Raw genomic sequence first — 27,310 nt, 5'->3', positions numbered from 1 at the left:
CCGTACATGTCCTTAGTAGTACTTGCAAGTGTGCTGTAACGGTAGTAAGGGTATGTACATGTACATGTACACGTACAAGAACTAACAGGGCTTGTGCTTAAGTACAACTACATCTACTTGGCCGTCTAAGGAGTAGCCTGTAGCGGCGGTATGCCATTCCGAAGGGCGTGGTTATCCGTAGTTGTAAGTACTTCCGTAGTACTTACGGAGTACTAAGTGGACCGATTCATCGGCATACTTAGGTCTGGGGTAAGTACAGTAAGTAATACAAAAAATACTGTAAATAGCTTGTCGAGATATGGAGAAGGCTATAATACTTGTTGTCTATGTAAGTACAGTTTGGAGTATACGTAAGTACACGCAAGAACTGCACAGCATATGTGCGTGTACTTGGGTACTTGTAAGCAAGAAGGTAAGTATTGTATTACTTACTCCGTACTTGCTTACATGTACTTGAGTTCTTGTAAGTAAGTACTTTATTAAGCCATACATATAATACTGTGATGACCTTTCTAACGAAATATCCTTTGTTGGTAAAATCTATACAAAGCGCGTTTATGGTACTCCGTAAATACTGACGTAACACAACTCAGTACAACTTTCAAAATGCTGTACGTGGAACAACCAACCCGGATAATTGATCAATGTGTGCCCACGTTAGAGGGTACCTTACGGAGTACTTGCTTCAATATAGCATTGTTCGTCCAACGATCTAACATCGACTAATATATGGCCACCTGCCGACGAAGAATGAAAAAGCGATATCCTAGAGGCTATTCAGAGGTTCGAGGATTGAGCCTACGCGATTGGGTCCTCGTGAAAGGTGCTACCAGGCCACCGCCTTCGCATCGGCAATTATAAGTCTCTGCCAACGGCATCATAATTCCTCCACCTTTCGGTATGAACTGGATCAAAGGTTTTTGCACCGTGACTCGGAAATCGGTACGGTACGAAGAAGGTCCATCGAAGCGCCCATGTAAATGGTGCAACTGCATCTTGGCCTAAGCCTTGGTTCCATTCCATGCCTGGCAGGCCATCGTGCCATAATGCCGACGAAACATGGAAGAAACGGGGACACCATGGGGCCTCGGCAGCCATGGCCTAGTTCTGGGGAGCTCGGAGAAGCGGGTACAGGTGAAAACGGCGGCTAGGATCGCGTTGCTGGACTACAATGGTATAATCCGTAACCCCCCCCCCCCCCCCCCCCCCCGAGGAGCATCTGCATCTACCGCATTCTGCCTTATGGAGCAGCATGAGCACTCCACGCCTGCATATACATGCAGCACGATGGACCTATCATCAACCGCTGGACGCCATCATCCCGCCCGCTTCGGGATGCCAAGGATTCGGACAAGATCACCGTACGCAGCAGCGAGTTTCCCGTCGGCGCACGGGGTGAGGAATGCGAGCATCGACTCGAATCAGAGGCCGGATGGGGCACACCAACGGCAGGCAAGGAGTCTGTTGAACACGTATGTACATGGACGATTCATGACGGGGGAGCGTCCGCTTGCGACGGCAGCTACTGCACCTGCTTCAGCAGGCCCTCGAGGTTGATGCTCTTGGGCCGCTCGATCGGCAGGCCGAGGGCACGGTCCCAGATGAGCTGGGCCAGCGGGCCGAGGCCGCGGGACACGCCAAAGGTGGCAGTGTAGTAGAGCGTCTCGTGGAAGCCGTAGTGGTGGAAGAGCACGCCAGAGGAGGAGTCGACGTTGGGGTACGGGTTCTTCGTCTTGCCGTGCTTCTTGAGCACCTCGGGAGCGATGCGGCTGTTCTTCTCCACGAGCTGGAAGACGGGGTCGGCGGCGATCTCGGGCCGCGCGGCGGCGTAGTCCATGAGGGCCTCGAAGCGCGGGTCGGGCTTGCGGAGGACGGCGTGTCCGTAGCCGGGCACGACGCGGCCCGAGTTGAGCGTGGACCAGAGGTAGTCGTGCACGTCCTTTTCCGTGTAGTCGCTCGGGATGTTCTCCTTCATCTGGAGGATCCAGCGGAGGACCTCCTGGGCGGCGAGGCTGGGCGTCATCATCGGTCAGCGTAGGCTCTCGGCCGGCGTGGGCTCGACGCGCGCGGGCTCGTTGCGAGCCTCGCCCGTCGTCGATCGAGGAACTCACCCGTGCAGGGGACCGGCGAGGCCCTGGAGGCCGGCCGAGTAGGAGAGGAAGGGGTCGCTGAGGGCGCTGCCGACGAGGTGGGTCGCGTGCGCCGACACGTTGCCGCCCTCGTGGTCGCCGTGCAGGGCGAGGTAGAGACGCAGGAGGTCCTGGAAGTTCTCGTTCTCCTTGCCCCCCTTGCCGAGCATGGCGGCGAAGTTGTAGGACCAGTCCTGCTCGACGTCGACCTCGGCCGGCAGGGCACCGCCGCCGCCGTAGGCGTTCTGGTAGATCTTGGCCGCGATGGTCGGCAACTTGGCGAGGAGGGAGATGCAGTCGTCAAACGTCGGTTCCCAGTAGTCGGCCTTGCCGAGACCCTGCTCGTACGCCTTGGCGAACTTGGACTCGTAGTTGAGGGCCGAGACGGCCATGGCGAACTGCGTCATGGGGTGCAGGTCGCGCGGGAAGGCGTCGAGCATCTTGCCGACGAAGGCGGGGATCTGCGCCTGCTGGGCGAGCTGGCGGGAAAAGGCGCGCACCTGGCCGGTCGAGGGCACCTGGCCGGTCAGGAGCAGCCAGAACATGGCCTCGGGAAGCATCTCGGTGCCCGTCTTGCCCTTGGGGAGCTCGCGCTGGCAGTCCTTGATGGTCCGGCCGTGGAAGCGGATGCCCTCGTTGGCGTCGAGGACGGAGCCCTCCCAGACCATGGCCTTGAGGCCGCGCATGCCGCCGAGCGTGTTCTCGACCTTGACCTCGCCGATGACCTTGCTGCCGTGGGCCTTGACCTTCTTCAGCAGCTCACGCTTGGCGGGGATGGCTGCCTTGAGCGTCGTCTTGAGATCGGGCTCGCCCGACGAGTAGCAGCGCGCGCCGAGGACGCGAGCGAGCGGCTGCACGGGGCCGTCAACCGTCAACACGTGCGCTCCGTTTCGCCGCGGCTAGGGGAGAATAGGACGGGCGTACCTTGACGGAGCCCAAGGCCCGAGAACTTCGGAGGTGGAGGGCCATCTTCGCGATGGTGAGAAGGGGCAATGATGCGCTCGGAGGGAAAGTGAATATTGCGTCTGAAACCGAATACCTGTCTGCCGTCAGCCTGCGTGGTTCTCCGTCGGCCTACGGTATTCGTCTTGGGTTTCGTCAAGTGAGCTTACGGCCAGCGAGCGGACTAATTCGACGATGGGGGAGGCAGAGCTTGCTAGTCCACGGGTGAGGTCGACAGGTTTGAAGCGAGACGGATGCGTGCCGTGGAATTGAAATAATACGCTGACCTGTTCACACAGGCAGGGGCAACGAGCGGCAGCCTCGTGCCAAGGGCGCCCGTTCTCGCTATTAGCGGACAGCCGAGGAAAGCCGCCGCGGGCCGGACCAACGGCAGGGACGCGCGCCGTGATTGGCCAATCCGTCCCAGCCGGCTACCACTCGCCCACGGGCGGCTCCAGAGCTACATCGGCCACCAGAGGTCCCCTGTAAGGTCCGTCATCATCGCCTACAATTGCTTGGTCATCGTCCGCCGTGCCGCTATCCCCAGCTGCCATCGTGCGCTACATTTAGCGTACCTCCGCCGACCTCCGCCGATGCCGCCACCCTCGCCATCCATCTTTCCGTCCACATCCTCGACACTCGCGACGATGCAGAGAATAGCACAGCGAGCCTCGAGGCGTCTCGGCAGCCGGACGAGCCTCCGCCCCTCCTCCCTCGGTCCGCTGCCGCCCTCTCGCGCCCTCTCGTCGACGTCGAGCATGTCTAGCAGCCCCTACTCCCACAGCATACCTCCAGCCGACGCCTTCCAGCTCCTGCCCGAGTCGCAGAAGGCGGGCGAGGCCGAGGATGCCCTCTACGAGGCGCAGATAAAGGAGGTCGAGGCTTGGTGGCTGTCGCCACGATACGCCAACATCAAGAGACCCTACTCGGCCGCCGACGTCGTCTCCAAGCGCGGGTCCCAGCAGACGTCGTACCCCAGCAGCGTCATGGCGACGAAGCTGTTCAACCTCCTGCGCGAGCGCGAGTCCAAGGGCCAGCCGGTGCACACGAGTAAGCGAGGCCTCGGTCGGTCGGCGTCGGCCGACGCGTGGAGGGGATGGAACGAACATGATGGCTGACGACAGCAAGTGGGCGCCATCGACCCCGTCCAGATGACGCAGCAGGCCCCCCATCAGGAGGTGCTCTACATCTCGGGCTGGGCCTGCTCGTCGCTCCTCACGTCAACCAACGAAGTGTCGCCCGACTTCGGCGACTACCCCTACAACACGGTCCCGAACCAGGTTCAGCGGCTCAGCAAGGCACAGTCGATGCACGACCGCAAGCAGTGGGATGCGCGTCGCAAGATGACGGCCGAGGAGCGGGTGAAGACGGCGTACGTCGACTACCTGCGCCCCATCATCGCCGACGGAGACACGGGCCACGGCGGCCTCTCGGCCGTGCTCAAGCTCGCCAAGTTGTTTGCCGAGAACGGCGCGGCGGCGGTCCACTTCGAGGACCAGCTGCACGGCGGCAAGAAGTGCGGCCACCTCGCCGGCAAGGTGCTCGTGCCGACGGGGGAGCACATCAACCGCCTCAACGCCGCGCGCTTCCAGTGGGACGTCATGGGCTGCGAGAACCTCGTCATCGCCCGGACCGACTCCGAGTCGGGCAGGCTGCTGTCGTCGGCCATCGACGTGCGCGACCACGAGTTCATCCTCGGCGTCGCCGACGCCTCCGTCGAACCCCTCGCCGAGACGTTGCAGGCCATGGAGGCCAAGGGCGCGTCCGGGGCCGAGATCGACGCCTTCGAGGCCGACTGGGTCAGGTCGGCGAAGCTCGTCACCTTTGACGAGGCCGCCGTCGCGCACATGCGGGCCGAGGGCGTGCCGGCCGACAAGATCGACGAGTACCTCGGCGCGACGGCGGCCGACGGCGACATGGGCATCACGCGCCGTCGGGCCCTCGCCGGCCACTACGCCAAGACGGCCGTCTACTTCAGCTGGGACGTGCCGCGGACGCGCGAGGGTTACTACCACTTCAAGGCGGGCATGCCCGCGGCGACGAAGCGCGCCCTCGCCTTCGCGCCCTACGCCGACCTGCTCTGGGTCGAGACGGGCGACCCCAACGTCGCCGTGGCGACCAAGCTCGGACGCGCCGTCCGTGACGTGCACCCGGGCAAGGGGCTCGTCTACAACCTCTCGCCGTCCTTTAACTGGATGGCCCACGGCTTCACGCCCGAGACGCTGCGCAGCTTCATCTGGGACATTGCCCGCGAGGGCTTCGTCCTCCAGCTCGTGTCGCTCGCCGGCCTGCACTCGACGGCCGCCATCTCGAACGAGCTGGCCAAGTCCTTCAAGACGAACGGCATGAAGGCCTACGTCGAGCTCGTGCAGCGGCGCGAGAAGGAGCTGGGCTGCGACGTGCTGACGCACCAGAAGTGGAGCGGGGCGAGCTACATCGACGGCATCCTGGGTGCCATCCAGAGCGGGAGCTCGAGCAGCAAGAGCATGGGCGAGGGGAGCACGGAGGGCCAGTTCAACTAGGGTGGCATGGCGTGGCATGTCGCGCCATGTACTGCAAGTAGCGTGGTGCAACGTTTTTTTGACATTCTCGCCTCCATCCATCGGCCGTCGGGAGGCCTCCTTTGCCGTCCGTCCCTTGTCGACCTCGGATCGGCATCTTTCCCTCCCCCCTCCTTCAGCTTCACCGGCCTCGTCGCGCGGCGGCGACGGGGAGCGTTGGTTGAGCGCAGGGATCCCATCTTCGTCCGTCCACCACGGCGTCTAGTCGAGAGATTGCTTGCTCGCGTTGTTGACGGGTCCCTTGGTCGGCGCGCCCTCGGGCGTGACGTAGGCCTTGCTCAGGCCGCCGTCGACGACAAAGTCGTGGCCGTTGACGAAGCTGGCCTCGTCGCTGGCGAGGAAGACGACGGCGTGGGCCTGCTCGACGGCCTCGCCGAAGCGGCCGGTGGGGAAGTGCACCTCGCGGCGGTTGCGCTTGGCCTGGTCGTCGCCGAGCCAGTCCTGCAGCAGCGGCGTGTTGAGAGGCGCCGGGCACAGGTTGTTGAAGCGGAAGCCCTCGCGAGCGTGAACCATGGCGAGCTCCCGCGTGAGGGCGAGGACGGCTCCCTTGGAGGCCGTGTAGGCGAGCTGGGGGGTGGCGGCGCCCATGAGGGCGACGAACGAGGCCGTGTTGACGATGCTGCCCTTGGTCTTCTTGTGGCGTCGGAGGGCGAGGACGGCGTGCTTGCAGCCGAACCAGACACCCTTGACGTTGATGGCCTGCGTCAGGTCCCAGATGGCCTCGGGCGTGTCGACGGCGTCGGCGTCGTTGGAGTGCATGATTCCGGCGTTGTTGAACATGACGTCTAGCCCGCCCCAAGCGTCAGCGGCCGCCACGAGGGCCTCGACCTCGGCTTCCTTGGAGACGTCGCATTTCTACCGAGAGGTACAGTCGTCGGTCAGCCGGTTCCTGCCCCGAGAACGAGCCTCGGGTGCGGCCAAGCGGTGGTGGTAGGTACCTTGATCTCGACCTGCGCCGACGGCACCAGCTGCTTCACCTTGGCCAGCGCTTTCTCCAGCGCCTCGGCCGAGATGTCGGACATGAGCACGCGGGCACCCTCCTTGGCGAAGAGGATCGACGTCTCGAGGCCGATGCCACTGACCCAGTTCAGCCGGGGGGACCAGCGTCGAGCGATCAGAGGAGGCTTACCCGGCGGCACCGGTGATGACGGCGTTCTTGCCAGCAAGACGACCCGGCGTAGACATGGCTGCTATTCTGGATGGACTGCGCGCACGTTGGCGATATCGGGTGGGATGATGCGGCGATGGGGGGGTTGGGGAGAGTGCAGCAAATGGTCGAATGGGGGGAGGAGTCGGTGTGTCCGGACAGCGAGGCGAGTAAATACGTGTTGCGAGCCGCCTTCCCAGATAGCTCTCGGTTAGTGGCGGGGAAGTCGCGGGGCAGGGTCCCCGATGATAAGATAACGTGTCGATTGCCGATAACGAAAGGAAGGAACTGTCATGGCATGCATGGCACTCGGCAGCAGCGACGAATCAGCTGTCTCCGTTTTGCCCATGGTAGCATATTACTGTACTTACTCAACTTGCTGTACAGTACGGAGTAAGCGAGTGGCGCATATTCGAGGCCACCGCCACATGCGCTGGCATGTGTGCCGATGGGGCTCGGTACCACGGCACTGCAGGTCCGAGGAAGGAAGCCGAGGTGGACGAGTCCGACACCGGAGCGGTCTCGGTGCGCGATGCTGGACTCGGGTATTAAGTTTGCACGTACTTCGTTGCAAGAACTTTACCTGCATCTTTGCCGTCCTCTGCACACCACGACTAAAGCTAACTACAGTACGGAGTACGGAGTACATGTATTAATAATACTTACTTACCAAGCCCACCTACCGACTGTTCTAACGTGTACTTAGCTGTACTATTTGCTTTGCCGTTAGAGTACATTAAGAAAGTACAAGTAGGTGATGCAATTGGTCGTACTTGCCTCGGTGCTTGCTTGGTGCTGGTTGCTATACAGAAGCTACAGTACTCCGTAAGTACATGCACTTGCACTCGCAGGCATACTGTAGTTGTACCTGCAGCGCATCAATCGCTGTACGGAGTGCTAGAGGGTTGTTGTCCGCACCTGCACTTGATTCCCTCGAGTCGGCGGACGGCCGCGCGGAAACGACAACGACATGTTCGTTTGCTACTACGCACGCAACTTGATCGTTCGACAACACTTCGTGAGCAACTTGCCCGTCGACTTGGCCGCTGGGGAAACCGCATCTCGGAAAAGGGCAAGGCAAGGCTGGCGTTGCGTCCACCACGCACCCAGCCGTTCGATGAGATGATGGCGGGTAATGGGACCGTTTCCACAGAGGCTGGCGAATATGCGGGAAGTGATCTCTGCAGTGCTGCGCACTCGCCTGCGGGGAGCTGAAATTGGCCGCACAGGAGTGAAGATTTCCTGCCGGTCCAATCGCAAGTGAAACGAAGATTAGATTGAAGTTGACGCAAAAGTGTTGCGATGGTAAAGCGAAGGTGCGTTGGTATTATTAAGTACGTATTCCTGGGGACTGTTCCCACTCGCTTGTACTTATGGACTGCAGACCAAGTACAAGTAGGCGTAGCGCGTAAGTAGCGACGGATCTACAGTACTGTAAAAGATGAACAAAGGTTCTCCAGAACTAGATGGCAAAGGTTCTCCGGAACTAAATTGAACAATTGGAACTAAAATGGATAAAAGTTCGTTAAAACTAACATGCGGTACAACATCAACTACTGTAGAGTAAGTATACTGTACTTACAGTACGTTCCGTAGGTCTACTTACACGTACAAGTACGTACAATTGGCGTGACTTTGTATCAACAGAGACGGGGCAGATTGCTCGTGGACTTTTTTTTGGTACTTGCGTGCTCGGGATTGAGCACCATGGGACGGACGGTTGCGAACACTGCGTACTGGCAAGCAGGAGGAAGCAAGAAATGTGTGCCGAACATTGAGCGAAGGATTCCGTCATTTGACCGTTCAGCACGGAGAATTGTCCGCAAATTGGCATGCAGGAAAATCCTTCCTGTCTCAGGGATGTGGTACATACCAGCAGGTACACCTACATCACGGTACTCTGTACTCCGTACTCCGTACTTACTCCGTAGTAGGTAATATGTAAGCACGGATTACATGCAAGTACTTACACCTCTACTCCGTACCTGCTCACGTGAACGGTATGGGATCTGCTCTTGCTTGTACAATGCTGTGTAAACTCCCATGCTCCGTTTCCGGGTAGTATTATTGTGAAAGTACGGACTACGAGCGATTTTGAAAGCGATTGCAAGTGCTTGTAGGTACACATGTAAGTAAGTACTCCGTATTCCTTGTTCGAACTTGAATAGTAAATACTAAGGTAATTCCGTCATCATGTCCTGCGATTCGAAGTGTACTTACTGTAAGTTCTTAGTGTACATGCAAGTACGGAGTACCATATGTACTTGGTTGTGGTAAGTACGTATTGCATGTACCTGCTTCCCTTGTGCCCCGCCTTCCGTGTGGTCTTCCGAACGGTCCCCCGATCAAGAAGGATCACTCAGCTCCTGCTGCAGGACGAAGACGGCGATCCATCATGCGCCCTTGCATGAACATGTACTCCGTACTCCGTATACCTTAGTACTGTATTTACTGTAGGAATTTACAGGCAAGTACACTGAAGTGTTCGGAGCACAAGTACATGTACAAGGAATACTTGGACTTACTTATGTTCGCACGAGTACGAGTTCTCACCCAGACGCCTTTGGAACTTCCTGATCCCTACCGAGCCAGCGAAGGAAGGATGCATCAGACACTGCACCAGCAATACCTAGTTGTACGTTACGGAGTACTGTGCATACTTGAGTACGGCTATTGTACAACTACTAGGTACCTAACAGTAGTTGTACTTACACAAGTGCAAAGATGTACTTGGTAAGTACTGTAAGTAGTTGTACGGTACTGTAAGTAATGAGCCAATCGCGGATCCTTGCTCAGATTGTAGGCACTTGTGCAGTAGGTGCATGCACTCATGCGACCCTCATAAGTATGAGGGTAATGGGCGGATTCACATGCCTAGAAGTGGTTAGCTCCCCCGTCCAACCGACTCCTTGACAACCTGCGGCCAGGCCGCGGGGATTCAGCTCGACATGCCAGAGCTTGTGGGGTTTTCAGTGCTCTTGTCAAAGTCCGTGGACAAGTTGCCCGTTTTTGGAGGGTTTACCGTCTCCTGAAGGAATCGCCACGTAATTACTGCACAACTACTCCGTACAAGCACTCAGTACTTGTACATGTACAAGCAAGCACATGTAATCGTACTGCACCAAACCACATGTGTATGCTTTATAAGTGCATGTAAGTACAATAGGCACTCCCAAAGTACTTGCGGGTACGGATAAGTACAATCGACTTGGTACTCGCGAAAGTATTGACGTCAGTGCACTGTAATGTATTACTCCGTACGTCGCACATGGACTCCAAGCAGTAACACAAGTAATACACATGTGCAAATATTTGTAAGCACAGTACTCCGTAAGGTAAGTACTTTCTAGGACCATGCAATTGTAAGTACAGGGCATGTGCAGTACATGCACCCTACATTTTCTTGCAGGATACGTACCTACTTAGGCAATTACCAAGTACGCCTAATGATCTACTGTACTAACCTAGTACCCAAGTACTTCCTACATGCACAACGTAAGGAGTACATGCGTGCTGCATCGACAGAACAAGTACAGTACCTACATGTACGACAAGTACTTGGGTGTCACCCGGCCCTAAGTTAGTACTTGATGCACTCTGAATATTCATTCCTGTTCGCAAGCATAGCACGGGCACGCTGTCCATGCACCTGCAAGCCATGTGTGCTGTACGAAGACGGTACACCAGCAGGCATATAAATATGCACAACTAGTTCAGAAGGATGCACAAACGTCAATGTGCACGTTCGTTGTTGTACTTCACGATACATACTTGCAGTGGGTATAAAGTACAATGCCGTTTTGGGTCACTTCGTCATTCAGTCGCCTCTGGCCTGACCGCCGCATCGCCGTGGGGTTAGAACCGAAATACCCCCGAGTACACGTACTTACCGTACAGTGAGTACAGCACTTCCATGTACTTGTACTGTACGTGCACCTACAGTAGCAATAATATTCCATACTCTGTACTCCGTACAGTAAGTAAGTACGGAGTATTATTACGTGCAGCTGCAAAAAGGTTCCCGTATGATGGCCCGACCTCCATGTACTGTACGTAAAATAGTTGTACAGTACATGTTCCTACGGAGTCCTTGCAGTAACTCCAGTGGCTACCTAGGTACCAGAGCAAACATTGCCTCAGCTGTGCTCCGGACGGCACCCGCATCCCAAAGCAAGTACTTACTTCGTGCCGTGTCCATTATTGCTCCGAGCGCCGAATACGAAACGGCACAGGTTTACCAACGGGACCCGAACGCCTACAGCAGTTGTACATATGTGCGCACGCACTCGCGATCCCACCTCGTACGAGCACTCCGCACGATGGCGGTGCTTGCTTGCACTTGCGACAAGGACGGGACCGTGGTAAGATCGGCCTCTGCTGCGAATTGGTGTACCCCGTACAGTACTGTACATGCACTTCCGAGCGCACCCAAGTACAGTACAGTAAGTAGATAAACCGAGATGATATATATAAAGTACAGAGTGCGATACGTAAGCGTACTTACACCTACCTAGATGTACTGCGCTGTATTACTTGCAGGTACGGATTGTACAGCGCTGTGGAGCCCATCCCTTCCAAATATCGGGAATCCCGTGAAATCATGCTCGCAATTCAACGGGGAAATGTACTGCAAGTATACCGTACAGTACTCGGTGTACGGAGCAGGTGTACATGGAATGTCGAGGCTGGAAATGTATTTTTAAACCATCTGTGCAAGGATAGCTTGTCGTATTGTCCATGAGGAATCGTATCAAGTAATACCTTGCTCGGACTAGCCACCTGATTGCACGCACCTGCCGTGTTGTTTTCCATGGAGCCGGTCGATGGTTCGGCCCATCGGAGCATTCGTGCTTAGCATTGTACGCGTGCGTCGACTGATAAAAGCCGCCGTCACCTCGTCACCTCGAGCCGAGAAGACGACACCGACACTGACCAACTTCAGCACTGCCTACCACCGCACCCATCATCGTACCACGGTCGACCGCGCAGATAATACGGTGCCTTTCCTCGCGCCAGATATCACCCCCAACATCCCCGGTCACAACTCATCCAGAAGAGCAAGGTGGGTCAAGGATGCGAGCAGGAAGTGCTTCCTGTGTCTTGGCCGCTACTAACGGCTCCCTCCTGCAAAAGCATGCGCTTCCTTCATCTTTCCGTCGTCTCGTTGGCAGGAGTCTACGCCGCGCCGCTCCGAACCGCCCGCAGTCCTGCTCCCACCGTCGATGACAAGCCTCTGGAAGCTGCCCCCGTCGTCGGTGAGCACGAGCATGTGAAAAACTCCCGTCCTGATGCGGCTGACAACATCATAGCCATGCCTATGCCGAATCCTGGTTGTCCCGTACGTCCCCACGAGCCGTGCCACAGTAGAGAGACGAATTGCTAAGACCTCGCCGATAGAACCATTTGACGAAAGACTGTGGTCCCAACTTTCTTCGTTTCGCAAAAGAGTAGACAGATGGATGGCCGGGAAAGGAGGAGGACTGCGGCAGCAAAGCGTTTGTACATACTGGTAGTCGGTTGATACGTACGGGTCCAGCATTGAATTTATGAACCGAATTGGAGTTTGAATCGCCCCCCAGCGGCACAGTTCTGGACTCGTGCCTGTACATGTCATTGATCGGAATGTATGAACGGCCACCGTGGAATTACACGGACAACACAACGTACCTGCGCCATCTGGTGCTCGGTGCGGTCGCCTTGCACTGCAGCCCAATACTCGTAGGTAGGTGTACACCTGATCATGACTTGCTTGATAGTACGGTACAGTGCATGCACGACGAGTCCGTACAGTACTCGAAACATTATTGGGCACATTGCCCACGGCAATTCTTCAACACAGCCGAGCTGAGCCTCGTTCACTTGGCCGCTTGCCACCCACCGCCTTCCCGTTCCCGAGGGGTAAATCACGTGCGACACGCTCCCTCTCGCATTGGAGCTTCATCGAGCCCGTCCGTCTGTACAGTAATGGATGAATACCTAGCTTGCTGCTTGCCATGCGCCGCAACATTCTCTTTCTTGCTCGGCAGACTGCGTTCGAGTGACCCGGCAGCCGAGGAAAAGGGCAACGTTCTTCTCGCCATCCGCCGACAAGCGGCCGCCGCCGAGTCCCTGCGATTTGACCTGCGGGAGCGGAGAGTTGATCAAAGCCATCGTCCGAGGTCACCTTGGCCTCGGGAACGAGGACGTCGGCGCAGTTCTTCGAGCACGATTCATGGATGCCAGGCAGCTTCACCCTCGGCGTTCTCGTCCAGCTACAGTAGTTTCCCGGCCGCCCATCGAGAAACTTTATTTTCAACGACCCCGTGCCCCATAAACTTGCCCAGGAACGGCAGCCGGCCACGGCTGATGAAAAAAAGTCGGCTGCGAAAGCTGGCGACACATGTGTGAATGCAGGAGCATTGTGCCAACGTCCGAATGCCCATATTCACGTGGAACTTTCATGATGGCAAGAATGCATGCATATCCCGCTCTCGGCTCTGCAGAAGGATGCTGACATGCGAGGCAAGCGGCTCACCCACAGCCAACGGCGCCTCCACGTCAGGATGTGCCGCGCCCTTGGGCGACGCGTCCACCGCATCTTTTGCTACCCCTCGCTCTCGAAATACTGTCACGACGCGTCGGTACCTGCCATCGGCACTGCCTGCATGCTGTTGCAGAATGTTGGCCCCGAGACCGGCCAGATGCACTCGCTGACTTGGCGCCTGCACGTGGCCTGTGCTGACCGACGAGCTCGCCAGTTCCGGAGCATGTCACGCATCATGCTATCGCTGGCTCCTCTGCCGCAGCCGTGCATCGGCTCCTTTCGATTCGACACCAGCAATGCTGCCGTTTCGCATGGCAACGCAACCGACCGCCGACATGGACCATGCTTCTTTTCGAGAATAGCGGCACGAGGCACATGATCCCATCCGCCAGCCGTACCAGACGACGGATTATTTTGGCCCCGACATGCTGACCCTGCATGAAAATCATTTGCTCCGTGACCCCCATGCGGTACGAGACAGTACGAGGACGCACAAGCACAAATGACGATCGGGGCACGGCTGCGAACAGTCATGCGCCGGTGCATCGTACCAGAGGGTCGGTACCGTTCATTTCTCCTGCAGTTGGCCGACCTTGACCATTGCAATATTTTTGTAGACACCGGTTGGAATATTTCGTGCCTCCTGCTGGCACTCCCGTGCCGGCTTACAAACGGCAGCGTCGACGGCATTATTGACGAGCATGACGTCTTCGACGGTGCGCGACAGGCTTTTCTTTTCGGGCCAGGTTCATCCAAGACTGGCTTTTCCTTGCACCACCACATTCTTCCGCAATTTTCGGCCGAAAGGGTGCTGATGGTCGATCCGAAGCAGATTTCGACCTTTGGCCAGAGAAAACAGATTGGCTCTGTTCTGGAAGCGAAAGTTGACGAGGAGGACAGGGATCAGGCAGAGATCAGGCCTCCCGTCTTCGTATCCGAAGAGCCGCTGACCATGATTCCCGTATAATGTCGGAGCAGCCCACAGGCCGGCGGAAGAATGCGATGTCACGTTCACCTCTCGCCTGATCGATTCCTAAACACCGCATCGTATGGCCGTGCAGGGCAAGACGGTCCATCCTGAGCAATCTGCACGAGCGTAGCCAAGTGCTGGGAGGTCGGCGATGCTTGCAAGCGACAGGGCATTTACCGTGCTGGAGCGCGGTGCCGTGACGCCTGGCAGGGGTAAGATGAACGTGCCGAGTACTCCTGCGCCGGTGCAGCCCCTCGGCCGACTCGACTTCGACGTGGGAACGTCAGCTTTCCAGTGACATGAACCGATTCGACATGTATCCTACATCAGACATGGCACCTGACTTCGCATGACGCGAGAGCGATTGTCGATCTCGCTCTGTTTTCGCCCGTGAAATGGGACAGAACTTGCGACAGCTGGGAAAGATTGACCGGAAAAGGGCACAACGTCCTGGTAGCAGCATCATCGTCCGTTCATCGGCACCCGTCAGCGAGGGTTGACAGAGAGCCGTCGGGCTACGAGCGTGCAAGTCGGCTACATGATTGCACGGGAAACCCTCCCTCCCGCCCCCCCCTCCCCCGTCCCTCCTGCATCCAAGCCCTAGGACTCTCGGCAGTTGATTCGTTTCGATTCGACCCACCACCCGCCTCTCCTTACCCCTGCCGCCAGCACCAGCCTGGCAGCTTCATGCCGCCAGACCCCCCCGACCATTCATTCGGCGTGGCACGTGGCGGCGTCGATGATCCATCCTCGTCCCCTCGTCGCCCCGTCGATCCCTCCTCTCGGCAAGGGCGACGGGCTTCTGCCGTGGGCCGCACGTTGTCCCTCGGCGTCATCAACGTCGGATGCTATGGCAACAAGCGAGCGCATCGCATCAAAACGCACGCGTCGAGAACGGGAGCGACGGCGTCCCCGTGAGACGGGGCAAGAAGCTGGGCAAGGGGTGAATGCCAGCCGAGGGCCACGTTCACAGGCACTTCGGTGCGCCGCTCAAGCAGGACGTTTCCATCCCGGGACTCATCCGCAGCGTCTGGCTCACACCCAAGCGCACCCAACCCGTGACGGCACGGGACGGCCTGGACGCCCGGGACGGCGCCTGCTGGGGAAGATGGGCGGCGCTCCCTCATCCATGGAACACATCATGCGTATGACGCGATCACGCACGCTGCCGCCGCCGCCGCTGCTTGAGCCGAGACAAAACCAGGCAGGGTTCGGAGTATTACAGCGCGGCGTTGGTGGGCGTACTGTACTCCCCAGGGCACGCTTGGCGGATGGAAGGTGAGCGAGTCGGGATGCGGGCCACATTTATTCCGAGCTCGGAACCCCGCGGACCGATCCGGCACGAGGCTCGCCACTGCTGCTCGCCCCGTTGACCCCCTTGGACGCCCCTGGCCTGCTCCCCACCAGCGCCCACCTCGCCTACTTACAGGACTTAGTCAACGGACTGGCGCGCGGGACGTTGGGCGACAAATTCGGCGGAGCACGCCGTTGGCCAGATGGCCAGTATTACGGAGCCCATGCAAAGAATGGAGGTACTTGCAGAGTACCCGCGCTAGAGCTCGACGGAGCCGCGCCAACGACTTGGCTTTCCCTCCTCGTCCTCCTTGTCCGTTTCCGCCGTTACCTCGGGTCCGTTTCCAACGCGACAAGCGACGATTCGCCTCCATCGCGCATCCTCCGTTTCGTCCTTGGTGCGTTTCATCGTTGGCATTCGTTTCGGCATCCATCCGTCCAGGCTCGCGCGTGCTTCTTCTCCATCCATCTCAGCTACCTATCGATCCGTCCATCCTGCCGTCCATCCGTCCATCCGTCCCATCCATCCTCGCACCGTCCATCGCCCAGGCATCCATCATCACCTCCGTCCTTTCCCTCCTCCATTTATCCATTCATTCGTCCATCCATCCATCCGCTCATCAGCCCCTCGTTCGAACGGCCCCTTTGGAAGGGACGCCTCGATCACGGTCACGGTCACGGTCGCGGTCACGGCCACAATCACGCAGCACGATGCCGACCGTCAAGCTCGACTCCCTCCGCGAGCTCCTCGAGCATGACGCCTGCGTCAAGGTCGCCGGCGTCGACGTCGACGGCATCCTGCGCGGCAAGGTCATCTCGAGGAAAAAGTTCCTCTCCATCGCCGAGGCAGGCTTCGGCTTCTGCTCCGTCATCTTCGGCTGGGACATGCACGACCAGACCTACCTGCGCGAGCTCAGCGTGTCCAACGCGGCGAACGGCTACCGCGACATCCTCGCCATCCCCGACCTCTCCACCTTCCGTCGCATACCGTGGGAGAAGAACGTGCCCTTCTTCCTCGTCAGCTTCGTCGACCCCGAGACGAAGAAGCCGATAGCGGCCTGCCCCCGCGGCCTGCTGCGCACCCAGCTCAGGAAGCTCCAGACCCAGGGGTACGGCGCCATGGCCGGAGGTGGGTCGCCTCCGATGCCCGAGTCGATTCGATTCGAGCCGAGTCGAGTCGAGTCGGGCTCCTTTCCTTGCCGCGCGCGCTGGCTAACGCTTAAGGTCAAATCGATCGGCAGCCGAGTACGAATTCTACACATTCAGGGCCCCAAACTCGGAGAGCTCGCCCGCCGCCTTCCTGCAGCAAAACCCGCCGCACCAGCTTCCGGCGCTCACCGAGGGCATGTTCGGCTACTCGCTGACGCGCCCGGTCCACAACAAGGACTGGTACTACGACGTCTACCACTCGTGCGCCAAGTTCTCGTGCGACGTCGAGGGCTGGCACACCGAGTCGGGTCCGGGCGTCTACGAGGCGGCCCTCGAGTTCGGCGAGGTCGGCGAGATGGCCGACCGGGCGAGCCTCTTCAAGTACGTCGTCAAGAGCGTCGGCGTCGACCACGGCGTCACCCCCTGCTTCATGGCGAAGCCCAAGCAGGGCCTGCCCGGCAACAGCGGCCACATGCACATATCGCTCGTCGACGGTGACGGCAAGAACCTGCTGGCGCGCGACACGCTCGACGACGGGGCCGAATGGAGAGACGTCGCCGGCCTGTCCGACTTGGGACGCCACTTCCTCGCCGGTCTGCTCGTCGGCCTGCCCGACATTATGCCCATCCTCGCGCCGACCATCAACTCGTACAAGCGGCTCGTCGAGAACTTTTGGGCCCCCGTCACCGTCTCGTGGGGGTTCGAGCACCGCGCCGCCTCGATCCGCATCATCTCACCGCCGACGTCGAAGCCGGGCGCCACCCGGTTCGAGGTCCGCGTCCCCGGTGCCGACACGAACCCGCACCTCGTCCTGGCCGCCATCCTCGGCTGCGGCTGGCGCGGCGTCGAGAAGAAGCTCGCCATACCGTGCCCGCCGCTCGCCATGGGCCAGAGCGTCGGCGGCAAGGCCGACCTCGGCGAGCGCCTGGCCAAGAGCCTGCGCGAGGCCACGGCACGCTTCACGAGCAAGGACAGCATCGCGCGCGAAGTCTTTGGCGACGACTTCGTCGACCACTTTGGCGGCACGCGCGAGAACGAGGTGCGCCTCTTTGACGAGGCCGTCACGGACTGGTACGTGCACGGCGGCCGACGAACGGCTGGCGCAACGGAGGCTAACGAGATACAGGGAAATGAAGCGTTATATAGAGACGGTGTAGCGAAGGGAGATGGATGCCTCGGGCGAGCGCCATGTATAGTCCAATGTAATGTAATATATGATCGTCCGTTGATGCCCCCAAACCCCCCCTCCGGCTCCCTGCCCTCCCTGCGCTCCGTCGGCGGCAGCACGCGAGCCGCTTTCGCGGCGCCGCCTACTCGTCCTTGCCACAGCCGGCCTTGGCTTCGCCGCCACCGTCGTCGTCGTCGTCGTCGTCGTCGTGCAGTGGCTTCTTGGCCGTGATGTAGGATCTGCCTCCCGTCAGCGTCCGGTTGTACACGGGAGGAAAGGGGGAATTGGGACGAAAAGAGGAATGGAATGCGGATGGGTGCACGGCGCAAGGGCAGAGGCACTCACATCTTGACGTAGCTCCGCACCCCCGGGTTCTTGACGTCGCAACGGACACGCTCGAGCAAGGCACGCGTGTCGGCCTCGGCCCAGCCGGCCTTGCCAAACATCATGATGGACCAGTGCTCGAGCCCGGTGGTCAGCATCTCCTGGACGAGCTCGCCCTTGCGTCGCTGGATGGCGTCGCCTCCCCACGGCCGCACCGGCAGCCAGTCGGAGCGCTCGCTGACGACCTGGGCGCCGAGCTCGGCGAGCCAGCCGCAGACGTTGGGTGTTGGGTCAAACTCGAGATGGAGCTCGGTGGCGACGTCGGTCCACGCGCGAATGTACTCTTCGTAGGCGGCGCCCATCTTGCCCTCGCCTGCCCCCTTGGCGTCGCCACCGGCGTCGGCCTCCTCGTCGGCCTCCTTGTCGGCCTCGTCGCCGCCTTCCCCGTCGCCTTCCCTCGGCTGCCGAGGCTGGGGTTGCACCTCGGCGACGGAGAAGAAGCGCGGGCGGACTTCGGTGAACTCGACCTGGCCGCCGGGCCGCAGGTGGGCAAAGGCGAGGGCGAGGAGCGATTGGAAGGAGTGGATGCCGCCTCCGATGAGGTTGCGCATGTGGATGAAGTCAAAGGTGCGGTCGGGAGACCAGCTGTCCGGGTTCGAGGCGTCGAGGACGTCAAAGCTGCAGTTGGAGGGCACCGAGCTCGGGAACAGGGCGGGCGAGACGTCGATGCCGAGGACGCTGGCCGAGGGGTAGCGGCGGGCGACCTGGACGGCCCACAGACCGTTGCCGGCACCGATGTCGAGGATGCGGAAGCCGTTGGTCGTCGTCGGCTCCTCTATCGACGCCGAGGCCGAGGTCGACACCGACGCGTAGCCGGGGTCGGGGACGGCGGCCGAACGGGCGGCCGAGAAGGACGAGATGGACGAGGACGATGGTGAGGACGAGGATGGCGTCAGCTGCGTCGCGGTGTACTTGCGCTTCGGCTGCGGCCGGTCGATGGGAAGGCGGGCGGCCATGAGGCGGCCGTCGAGGCAAAGCATGAACAGCTCGTGCAGGACGGCCATGCGGCGGGACTCGGCAGCGGCGGCGGCGGCGGTGAGGGTGCCGGCCGATCGATCCGCGCTGCGCCGGCGCGGCGGAGACGGCACGGTCTGAGGCGGTGCCATGCTGGTGAGCGGCCAGGCGTCGTCGCGAATGCCAGGCGCCGGGAGCCCCGAAGCTGGAGGCTCACGAGGGAGGAAGAGCGTTGGCTCTGGGGAAACGGCAGGGAGGACGCTGTCAGAGGGGACGCTCGAGGCGGGGAGAGGCAGGCGGGGAGGCGGACGAGGTGAGAAGGTCGAGGTCGAGGCGAGGTGGCCGACAGGCGAGGAGGGCGAAGGAGCGAGCCGGCTGCTGGCACGATCGAGTCGAGAATCCGGAGATGGGAAGCCGGAGGTGGGAAGCCGGAGGTGGGAAAGCTGGAGGCGGGGACCAGCTCGAGACGGTCGGGTGAGCAAGGGAGCGAGCGGGCAGCGATCGAATCAGGCCAGGAAGGGCGGGCGACGGTGGTTGATATGAACGTTCCCGGTTGCTCTGTCCCAGACGGGCCATCAGGCGTCGGCCACGGGTAGGTACAGCGACGGCGTGTGAGGCTAATGCCGGGTCGAGCACAGGCAGGTGCTGGTGGCGCGCAGGCATGTACGGAGTACCGAGGACGCTTCGTCCAGCTACCAGCCCGCTTGGGTTCGAGCGCATGTGTACCTTGGCCGCTGCGGCTCGTCGCACGCCCGCTGAAGTAGCGCGAGCGACGAGGTACCTTGACGGGTTACGGGGTGCCGTACCGAGTACCTGCCCACCCGCCGCCGGTACCCACGTGCGCGACGAATCGCCTGCTGGCCGCACCTGCCCCTAGGTGCACGACGAACGCCGCAGGTGCTCGGGCACGGTACGGCGCAAGTACACGTGCGTGCGTTCGGTGTACAGGTACTTGTGCGGGTACCGAGTACATGCACAAGTACCTCGTCTCCCTCGCACCTCTCGGCACGTTCGCAGGTATGCGGTGGTGTGCGCTAGGAGCGGGTACGTACATGACGGTACATGTACTTGCCATGCAGCTCTCCTCTCGCATCTTCCAATCCGCATTCGCCTCCTCCGTCTCCGTCCCCGCGCTTCCCTCACCCGTCCGTCGGCTAAGCTGAGGGCCAGGGCGATGGATGGTGCTCCGATGCGGTGGAGCGCCTGCCCGCCCAGTGGCCAGCAGCAGCAGGCCGCGGCTGAACGCTGCCGGCCGCCCCACCCCCATTCCGTCGCTTCCCGGCACTTGTCGACAGTCGCCGCCGGCCTTTGTCTAGCCGAGTCTCGCAGTCTCGTCGTCACCACCGCCGCCGCCGCCGCCGCCGCCGCAACTCCCCTCTCGAGCCAACTCGTTGCATCCCGTCCCGTCACAGCCCGCCTCCTCGTCGCATCCCATCTCGTCCCATCGCAACCCCCTCGTGGTCCCCGCCTCCTCGGGAGACCGACGCTGGCGCCTCGGGGCCGCCAAGAAACCTCATGCCCGCGTTGCCCGCCGTATCCTCGCGGGTGCATGGCCCTCCCCCGTGCCACCAACGGGCGCGCGCCATCTCGGTGTCTCGGGCTAGCCCGACGTCCTGTCGTCGGCGAAGAAGCGAATCGGCTCCGCCTCACGATCAGAATCCCCTCCGCGGGCGAGCGGGTAGGGGGCAGCGGCCATGGCCTTGGCCCCATGCCAGTTCGGCGACCTCCTCCATCTCCAGGGCCGCGAGGACGCACGTACTTACGCGAGCGGGCCGCAGCCGTCCTTGAACGACTCGGACGGGTACGGGACTGCGGGGTAACGGTGGCTGCTCGTGCCATGTCCCATGTGCCCGTGCCTATTCCTAATGCATGCTATTTTTACACGCATCGAGCCATCATGACGGCGTGCGGCCTCGGGCGTCCAAGCACACGCCCGCGGCGCGTTTGACGTGCCCGCTGTTCTTGTCACCCGTTCGCCGACCCGTTCAGGTTCAGCTTGGCGACTTTGGAGCTTCCTTTCGCGTGCGGGGCCGTCATGAAGTGATGGATGGATTCGATGGACCCGGCCGACCGACCTGCCCCGCATGCGCATGCCCACGCTCGCGTCCGTCCCATGCAACCGCTGCCGACGGCGTTTGTGCCCGCTCGTGCGGGCGCTTCGAGAACGGGCGACGATGCCCCGGGCAGCAACGCACCAGGCCTCCGCGGGAGCAAATGCACCCATGCAAGAGCGGATACGCAATCGTATCTGCAGGTGGGATCAAAAGTCACGGCGCCGCCGTTGTGCGCGGTCCTCCTGCCATGACTGGCCGCGCATTTCCCATCCGTCGCTGCTTGGCGTGCGGCCACGAGCACGGCGAGAAAGAGCACGAGATCATTCGGTTCATTCGGCTGCCCCATGCATGATTGGCTACCCTCGAGCACGCACGTGCCGCCTCCTCCGCCGAGTTCCCGACACGCATGGTGTGTCCACGACGGTCGCTCGCCGCCCGCGTCACGTCCGCCGCCCACCGGCCGGCCGCCTCTCGCCGCTCGTGCTCGACGAATGCCGCGGGGTCGCCGGCGGGCGACGACGCGTCCGCGGCGGCCATGGGCGGATGGCCGTCTCTTGCCGCGGCAATGCGACGTTGAGTCGATGCCTCGTCCGTCCGCCACGGTCCCTGCCGCCCCTGCTCGGCGGCAAGCGGTCGTCACGCTCGGCGGCCGCTCACGCGTCCTTGGCCCTCCGCCTCTTCCCCTTGTCTTCGTCGAGGGGCGTCCACTCCTCGGGGTGAAAGTGCGAGTTGCCGTAGTGGGCGCGGTTCCAGACGCTGTTCTTGAAGGCGCTCGTCTTCGCCTGGAAGTTGGCCTCGCCGAAGCCGCCGTTGGACTCGTCGTACTCGAGCTGGACGGGGCTGAAGCGGATCGGGCAGGCCGGCGCCTCGAGGGGGCATCGGGCGAGGACCGAGGTGGTGGCGAGCGGCGGCACCGGTGTCGGCGGGCCGTCGAGGAACGTCGGCGGCCACGGGCTCGCGCCGTCCGTCGGCGCCAAGGGCTCGGCCTCGGGGCCTTCGGGCGTCGGCATTGCCATGAGTGGCACGACGGCCGTGAAGCCGGGGATCATGGCGAGCACGTCGAGGTCGAGGGACGAGTAGGCGGCGAGGCTGGCGCTGCTGGGCGCGATGCGCACGTCGTGCGAGAGGCTCCTGACCTGCATCGCCACGGGCCGGGCGGCGGGGGCGCGGTAGAGGATGTCGTAGTGGTCCGGGCGGTAGAGCAGGTAGATGACCTGCTCGCCCTCGTCGGCGAAGCGGTGGTTGTTGACGCGGCCGCCGGGGCTGCGGTCGAGGTAGGCGATCTCGAGGGCGATGCCGGCCGGCTTCAGGAGGATGTTGGCGAGGGCCACGATGCCGAGGTGCTCGATCTCGCGGTTGACGAGCTCCACCGACTGGCTGCAGTAGGCCTGGACGCCCTGGCCGTCGGGCACGAAGGGGTCGTACGTAGACGCGTTGGCCTTGAGGTAGGTGGCGGCGAGCAGGCGTAGGTAGTAGATGAGCCCTCCCTCGACGGCCGCGTCGTTCCAGCGCTGGAGAAGCAGGCCGTGGGCGGCGGGCCCGTCGGTCACGATGGCGGCGAGCTCGCGCAGCAGGCCCGTCATCTCGTCGGCCCAGTCCTCGAAGTAGCTGTAGCCGCCGACCGTCGACAGCGTGTGGTTGAGGCTCATGAGGCGCGCCACCTCGCCGCCGATGCGGTCGCTGTCGCCAGCCTCGACGAGCTTCTCAAAGTAGGAGAAGCCGATGGCTGGGCTGTCAGTCTGGCGGCTAGGCTTCGGACGCGAGCTCCGCCGACGGCGACGGCTCGGATGAGTACGCACCTCGCCAGCCGCAGTTGCCGTCGCCCTGGATGGGCCGGTAGTGCGAGTACGTCTGTGGCAGCGCCTGCCGCGGGCGTCAGGACCGGCGGCGACGACTGCGGGGCTGCCGACTCACCACCGTCTTCTCGACGTAGACGGGATCCGCCTTGGCATACTCGTGCGTGATGGCGTCGCTGGTCGTCTTCTCGCCTACCGGGGGACCCTGCTCGCGTCATCACGTCCTGTCCGTCAGCGCGTGCTCGACCGGCTTCGGCGACGGCTGCGGGAGGGGAGGCGGTCGAACCTCGAGAGCGGGCTGGTAGTCCTTGGCCGCCTCATGCTGAGCGGCCAGGTCGTTGGGCTCCTCCATGGGAGCGCGCGGGTGCTGCTGCTGCTGCTGCTGCTGCTGCTGCTGCTCAAAGGCCGTCGACGGTGATGACGTTGAGAATGTGGGGTGCTTGGTCGAGGAGCGGAGATGGCTGGGTGCGCTGCTGCTGCTGGGAGCGATGGGGCCACGCGCCGGCGGCGGCGCTAGCGGCGGCGACAGCGATGGGAGTGGCCGCGGCGGCTCTTCCGAGGTGGCGCTGACAGGCGGGATGCCGAAGCCGAAGCCGAGGCCGAGGCCGAAAACGACGCCGGCTGCGATGCGTGTCGGATCGGTTGGACGCACGCACGACGATGGGGCGATGACGAGGTGAGGGGCGAGAAAGAGATGAGAGGCGAGAAGGAGGTGAGAGGCGGAGGCGGCCAATTCCCTCCTCGACGGTGATCGGGGTGGTCTGTGCTCGACACTCGCCGGATCAAGCAGGAAGGGACCAAGACAGAGACAGGAAGGCGGCAGGCGTAGCCGAGGGCGGAAGGGAAGGAATTGAGGAGAGCAAGGAAGGAGAGGGGAGGGAGGGGAGGGGAGAGAGGAAGGAAGGACGGAGAGGGGAGAAAGGAAGGAGAGGAGAGAAGGAAGAAAAGTAGCAAGGGAAGTCAAGCGAGCGGTATTAATGCGAAAGCGAATGCTCGCTACCGAGACGGGTGCCACTGCCACCACTCTGCCACCGCAGCATGCTAGACTTGGCAGTGCTGCCGCTGCCGCTGCTGCTTCGGCTGTTGCTGTTGCTGCTGCTGCTGCTGCTGCTGATACCGCCCTAGGGAACGGAGCACGCGCTGAAGTCGTCGTATGGCACGGCGCACCAGGTCGTGTTACAGCCTTGTGCCAGCCTCATGGTAATCCCAAGGCAATCAATTGTACGAGAATGAATACTTGCATCGACGCAGGGAATTGCTGCGAGTGCAAAGCGAGCGCAGATCGAGTGCCAAAGCCGTCGACTACTAGGTACTCTGCATGGTGCATGCCCTCCTGTCGCACCAAGCACCACGAGCAGCCCATCACCACGTCCGGGGCACCATCGCAGGACTGGCTGGCCATTGAATGACGACTGACATGTCAGAGTTGCAGCACCAATAGGAAGCGGCTCCCAATGCAGATGCAGTGTGCTCCATGGAAGGGCATGGCATTGGTCGCAACTCTCGTGGGCGGGAATACTGCGACACCCTGATCCGCCGTCTGCTGCCAGTAATGGTGCTCCGTACGAGGTGCTGCATTAGTAAGGTAGTAGGTAAGTACTAGTACCTAGTAGGTGGTTGTTCACCTGCTTGCTAGCATTGCCCCCTGTACCATAATACCCAGTACAGTCCTATGTTAGTACTAGGTAAGTAGGTACTAGGTATTACGCCATAGAGATACTCCGTAGTAGGCACCAACGATACACCCAGGCACCAGAAGTGTTCCTGGTACTGTACCTATACTGTAGCCGTTGGTTGTACGTTGTGCTTGAGTAATGCTCCGTACCGCCGTCAAGACCGTAGGTGAACTCGGTTCCACGTTCAACCCCATGCCGGCGCTGGAATTGATATATTGTCTTCTTTACGGTGCTCCTTTGGGTGGTGCCTGATTGCTGCGGAAGGATTGCTGGAGGCGCATGAATATAGCTATAAATACAACATATATTACGCTGGTGACCAAAGAAGATGGATAGATGTATATCTCTCCGGAGAGGCGTTACAGGCGCCAATACTGGTACACTTAACGTCTGAGCAATATTAGTAGAGAGGTACTTGCGGCGTAGCACAGTATCACCTTAGCACTAGGTACCGTAATACCCAGTACCCAAGTAAGTATGCGCATTGCCACCAGCCAAAGGCGCTAGCGAACAGGCCGGGCGGAACATGGTACGGGCCGGTCGATTAGCGAGCTCGCCTCGGCCAGGGGCCGCCAGCACTGGGCGGGGTTTTCCTTGAGTGCGGTCAAGAATCGACGCTCCAACCTACCCTGAACCATCAGCCGACAAGCTCGCCGTGCCCCGACGCCGTCGAAGGAATCCGCAACGCCAATACGGAGGCACGAGAGACGTGAGGTGAGCAATACCGGAACGAGATGGAAATGGAGGAGCCCGTAGGCGAGGGAGCGAGGGAGGGGAGCTCGTACGAATGCCGACCACAGCGCACCGACAGAGCATCGGAACGAAATCCGGGTACGAGGTATCCGTTTGTAATGATAACACCACAATGTGCAGGTCGATCGATGCTTGACGACAGCCGAGGCAAGGGTCCCCCGTCGCGGCCAAGACACGACGGCGGGAGGACACGACGGCGGGAGGACACGACACGAGCAACCGAAGACGCCGGAGGAAGAGGAGGAGAAGGAGGAAGAGGAGGAGAAGGAGGAAGAGGAGGAGAAGGAGGAAGAGGAGGAGAAGGAGGAGGAGGAGGAGGAGGAGGAGGAGGAGGACGACGACGAAGCAGACGACGACGACGTCGACGACGAGAACCGAAAGGAGACGAGTGGCCGGAGAAGACGCATTCCATTCGACTTCGTAGGTAGATGGCATCCATCGCACAAGGTCCGTACACTCGTTTGTTGAGAGAGTACAGCTGAAAATAAAATCGGCGGCTGCGGCCATAGATGCCCGTGCCTGCACGGATCCGTCCATGTCGCCGTCGACTCACCCTCGGATGGACAGTGGTGCTGTCATCGCAACCCACCTTGCCAAGTACCAAGGTACGCGGCCGTCGAGTGCAGATTACCTGACCACGGACGCGTGCCGAGCCGTGGGTCGTCACATAGCATTGGCCGTGGTCTTGCGATGCCTGCGACAGGATGGGGCAGCCTGTCTCTGCTCGAACCGTGAGCAAGCTCGCCGCCTCGGCATCTCCCCGACCTGCCGCTGCGGCCCGCGACCCACGCCGGCGGGAGACGAATCAATCAAGCATCTTCGTCCAATCCTCGTCACGAGACGTACGTCCGAGCTCCGTCCTTGACTCCATGGCCAGTCGTCCGTGTCCGTTCGTTGGAGGGAACCACCCCTCCGCCCGCCATGGGACCCCTACCATGTACGAGATATCGGCCGGTACGGGCGAATGATCCCTACCTGAACCGTCTTCCGCTCTCGCAACGCTGCTGAGACGAGCAACACAATGCCCAAGTCTTTGATGAATGGGAGAGGAAAATAAAGGTATCCTTCAATCGCTCGGCTCCGAGTCCTCCCCGTTCCCCTCCACTACGCTGATATTTGTTAGCACCGACCAGGCAGGACCTCCGTCGATGGTTGATGAACGGAGTGTCAAGAATGCGTGCAATTTGTCGATGAGCAGATGGTGAAAATGTACTGCGTATGCCAGCATCTCATCATTCCTGTCGATTTGGTTGAGAGAAAATAGGCCCCAGTTGACGGCCGAGCGTCCGGGAGGCACGGCCATCGCCAAACGGATGAGCCCTCCATCCGCACACGGCCGCACGCGGCACCGTGTCGAAGCAGTTTGCTGTTCGACGTCATATCCGACTCTCGGCATCATCCATCGTGGTACCTACCTGCCAGCTCCCTGCAGCCTGTGCCGAGCTGCGGCCTACTCTTATCGTCACCTCCGTCCCCCGTCCCCCGTCCCCTCATCACACCTTCACTTACACGCACCCCCATCACGCGGTGCGACGACAGACGACACATAAAGGCATGCACCCCCGTGAACCTTCAGATTGCACAAGCTCGACCCGGCCCATCAGTTGCTTCGTCGCAGCCTCCACCTCGCCCGCTCCCTCATCATCGTATGCCGGAACCAGCCAGTCAGCCGACCGCTTGCCATCCGACCCGATATGCTCCCTCCCCTTGGCCCCCCTTCTCCTCCGCCCTTGTGCCTGTCCGTTGCGTCCATGTGCGCCCAAGCCTCTCCCCGTCAATCTTCTGCCCGTCTGTGATAAGCTACAACGTGC

At 60.8% G+C, this 27,310-nt stretch overlaps 10 protein-coding genes across 10 annotated transcripts; 4 read left to right on the top strand and 6 right to left on the bottom strand.

Moving 5' to 3' along the window:
• Positions 1-1,522: 1,522 nt before the first annotated feature.
• Positions 1,523-3,098, bottom strand: DCS_05019 (putative methylcitrate synthase; the record flags this gene model as incomplete). The annotated part of the gene is made up of 3 exons (XM_040802325.1): positions 1,523-2,012; positions 2,112-2,980; positions 3,054-3,098. The coding sequence occupies 3 exons, from the start codon at positions 3,096-3,098 to the stop codon at positions 1,523-1,525; spliced, it is 1,404 nt and encodes a 467-aa protein (XP_040657358.1).
• A 168-nt stretch (positions 3,099-3,266) lies between these two features.
• DCS_05018 (isocitrate lyase) lies at positions 3,267-5,593 on the top strand (the record flags this gene model as incomplete). Its single annotated transcript, XM_040802324.1, has 3 exons — positions 3,267-3,296; positions 3,371-4,121; positions 4,200-5,593. 3 exons carry the CDS (start codon positions 3,267-3,269, stop codon positions 5,591-5,593), a joined length of 2,175 nt encoding a protein of 724 aa, XP_040657357.1.
• A 240-nt stretch (positions 5,594-5,833) lies between these two features.
• DCS_05017 (short-chain dehydrogenase/reductase family protein) lies at positions 5,834-6,817 on the bottom strand (the record flags this gene model as incomplete). The annotated part of the gene is made up of 3 exons (XM_040802323.1): positions 5,834-6,487; positions 6,571-6,709; positions 6,762-6,817. 3 exons carry the CDS (start codon positions 6,815-6,817, stop codon positions 5,834-5,836), a joined length of 849 nt encoding a protein of 282 aa, XP_040657356.1.
• A 4,772-nt stretch (positions 6,818-11,589) lies between these two features.
• On the top strand, positions 11,590-12,230 carry DCS_05016 (uncharacterized protein; the record flags this gene model as incomplete). The annotated part of the gene is made up of 4 exons (XM_040802322.1): positions 11,590-11,605; positions 11,664-11,841; positions 11,913-12,117; positions 12,177-12,230. The coding sequence occupies 4 exons, from the start codon at positions 11,590-11,592 to the stop codon at positions 12,228-12,230; spliced, it is 453 nt and encodes a 150-aa protein (XP_040657355.1).
• A 4,046-nt stretch (positions 12,231-16,276) lies between these two features.
• DCS_05015 (glutamine synthetase) lies at positions 16,277-17,871 on the top strand (the record flags this gene model as incomplete). The annotated part of the gene is made up of 3 exons (XM_040802321.1): positions 16,277-16,694; positions 16,807-17,785; positions 17,841-17,871. 3 exons carry the CDS (start codon positions 16,277-16,279, stop codon positions 17,869-17,871), a joined length of 1,428 nt encoding a protein of 475 aa, XP_040657354.1.
• Positions 17,872-18,024: 153 nt separating this feature from the next.
• On the bottom strand, positions 18,025-19,940 carry DCS_05014 (uncharacterized protein; the record flags this gene model as incomplete). The annotated part of the gene is made up of 3 exons (XM_040802320.1): positions 18,025-18,121; positions 18,228-19,598; positions 19,678-19,940. The coding sequence occupies 3 exons, from the start codon at positions 19,938-19,940 to the stop codon at positions 18,025-18,027; spliced, it is 1,731 nt and encodes a 576-aa protein (XP_040657353.1).
• A 686-nt stretch (positions 19,941-20,626) lies between these two features.
• DCS_05013 (uncharacterized protein) lies at positions 20,627-20,806 on the bottom strand (the record flags this gene model as incomplete). Its single annotated transcript, XM_040802319.1, has 1 exon — positions 20,627-20,806. One exon carries the CDS (start codon positions 20,804-20,806, stop codon positions 20,627-20,629), a length of 180 nt encoding a protein of 59 aa, XP_040657352.1.
• A 1,121-nt stretch (positions 20,807-21,927) lies between these two features.
• Positions 21,928-22,923, bottom strand: DCS_05012 (Peptidase C65, otubain; the record flags this gene model as incomplete). The annotated part of the gene is made up of 1 exon (XM_040802318.1): positions 21,928-22,923. One exon carries the CDS (start codon positions 22,921-22,923, stop codon positions 21,928-21,930), a length of 996 nt encoding a protein of 331 aa, XP_040657351.1.
• A 97-nt stretch (positions 22,924-23,020) lies between these two features.
• Positions 23,021-24,269, bottom strand: DCS_05011 (uncharacterized protein; the record flags this gene model as incomplete). Its single annotated transcript, XM_040802317.1, has 4 exons — positions 23,021-23,137; positions 23,189-23,275; positions 23,357-24,191; positions 24,238-24,269. 4 exons carry the CDS (start codon positions 24,267-24,269, stop codon positions 23,021-23,023), a joined length of 1,071 nt encoding a protein of 356 aa, XP_040657350.1.
• A 1,217-nt stretch (positions 24,270-25,486) lies between these two features.
• DCS_05010 (uncharacterized protein) lies at positions 25,487-25,967 on the top strand (the record flags this gene model as incomplete). Its single annotated transcript, XM_040802316.1, has 2 exons — positions 25,487-25,498; positions 25,620-25,967. The coding sequence occupies 2 exons, from the start codon at positions 25,487-25,489 to the stop codon at positions 25,965-25,967; spliced, it is 360 nt and encodes a 119-aa protein (XP_040657349.1).
• Positions 25,968-27,310: the final 1,343 nt, after the last annotated feature.

This window comes from Drechmeria coniospora, chromosome 02 (genome assembly GCF_001625195.1).
Source record: "Drechmeria coniospora strain ARSEF 6962 chromosome 02, whole genome shotgun sequence".
Taxonomy (NCBI): Eukaryota; Fungi; Ascomycota; class Sordariomycetes; order Hypocreales; family Ophiocordycipitaceae; genus Drechmeria; species Drechmeria coniospora.
Note: the sequence above shows the minus strand (reverse complement) of the source record. Positions and strands in the feature narration are given on the sequence as shown.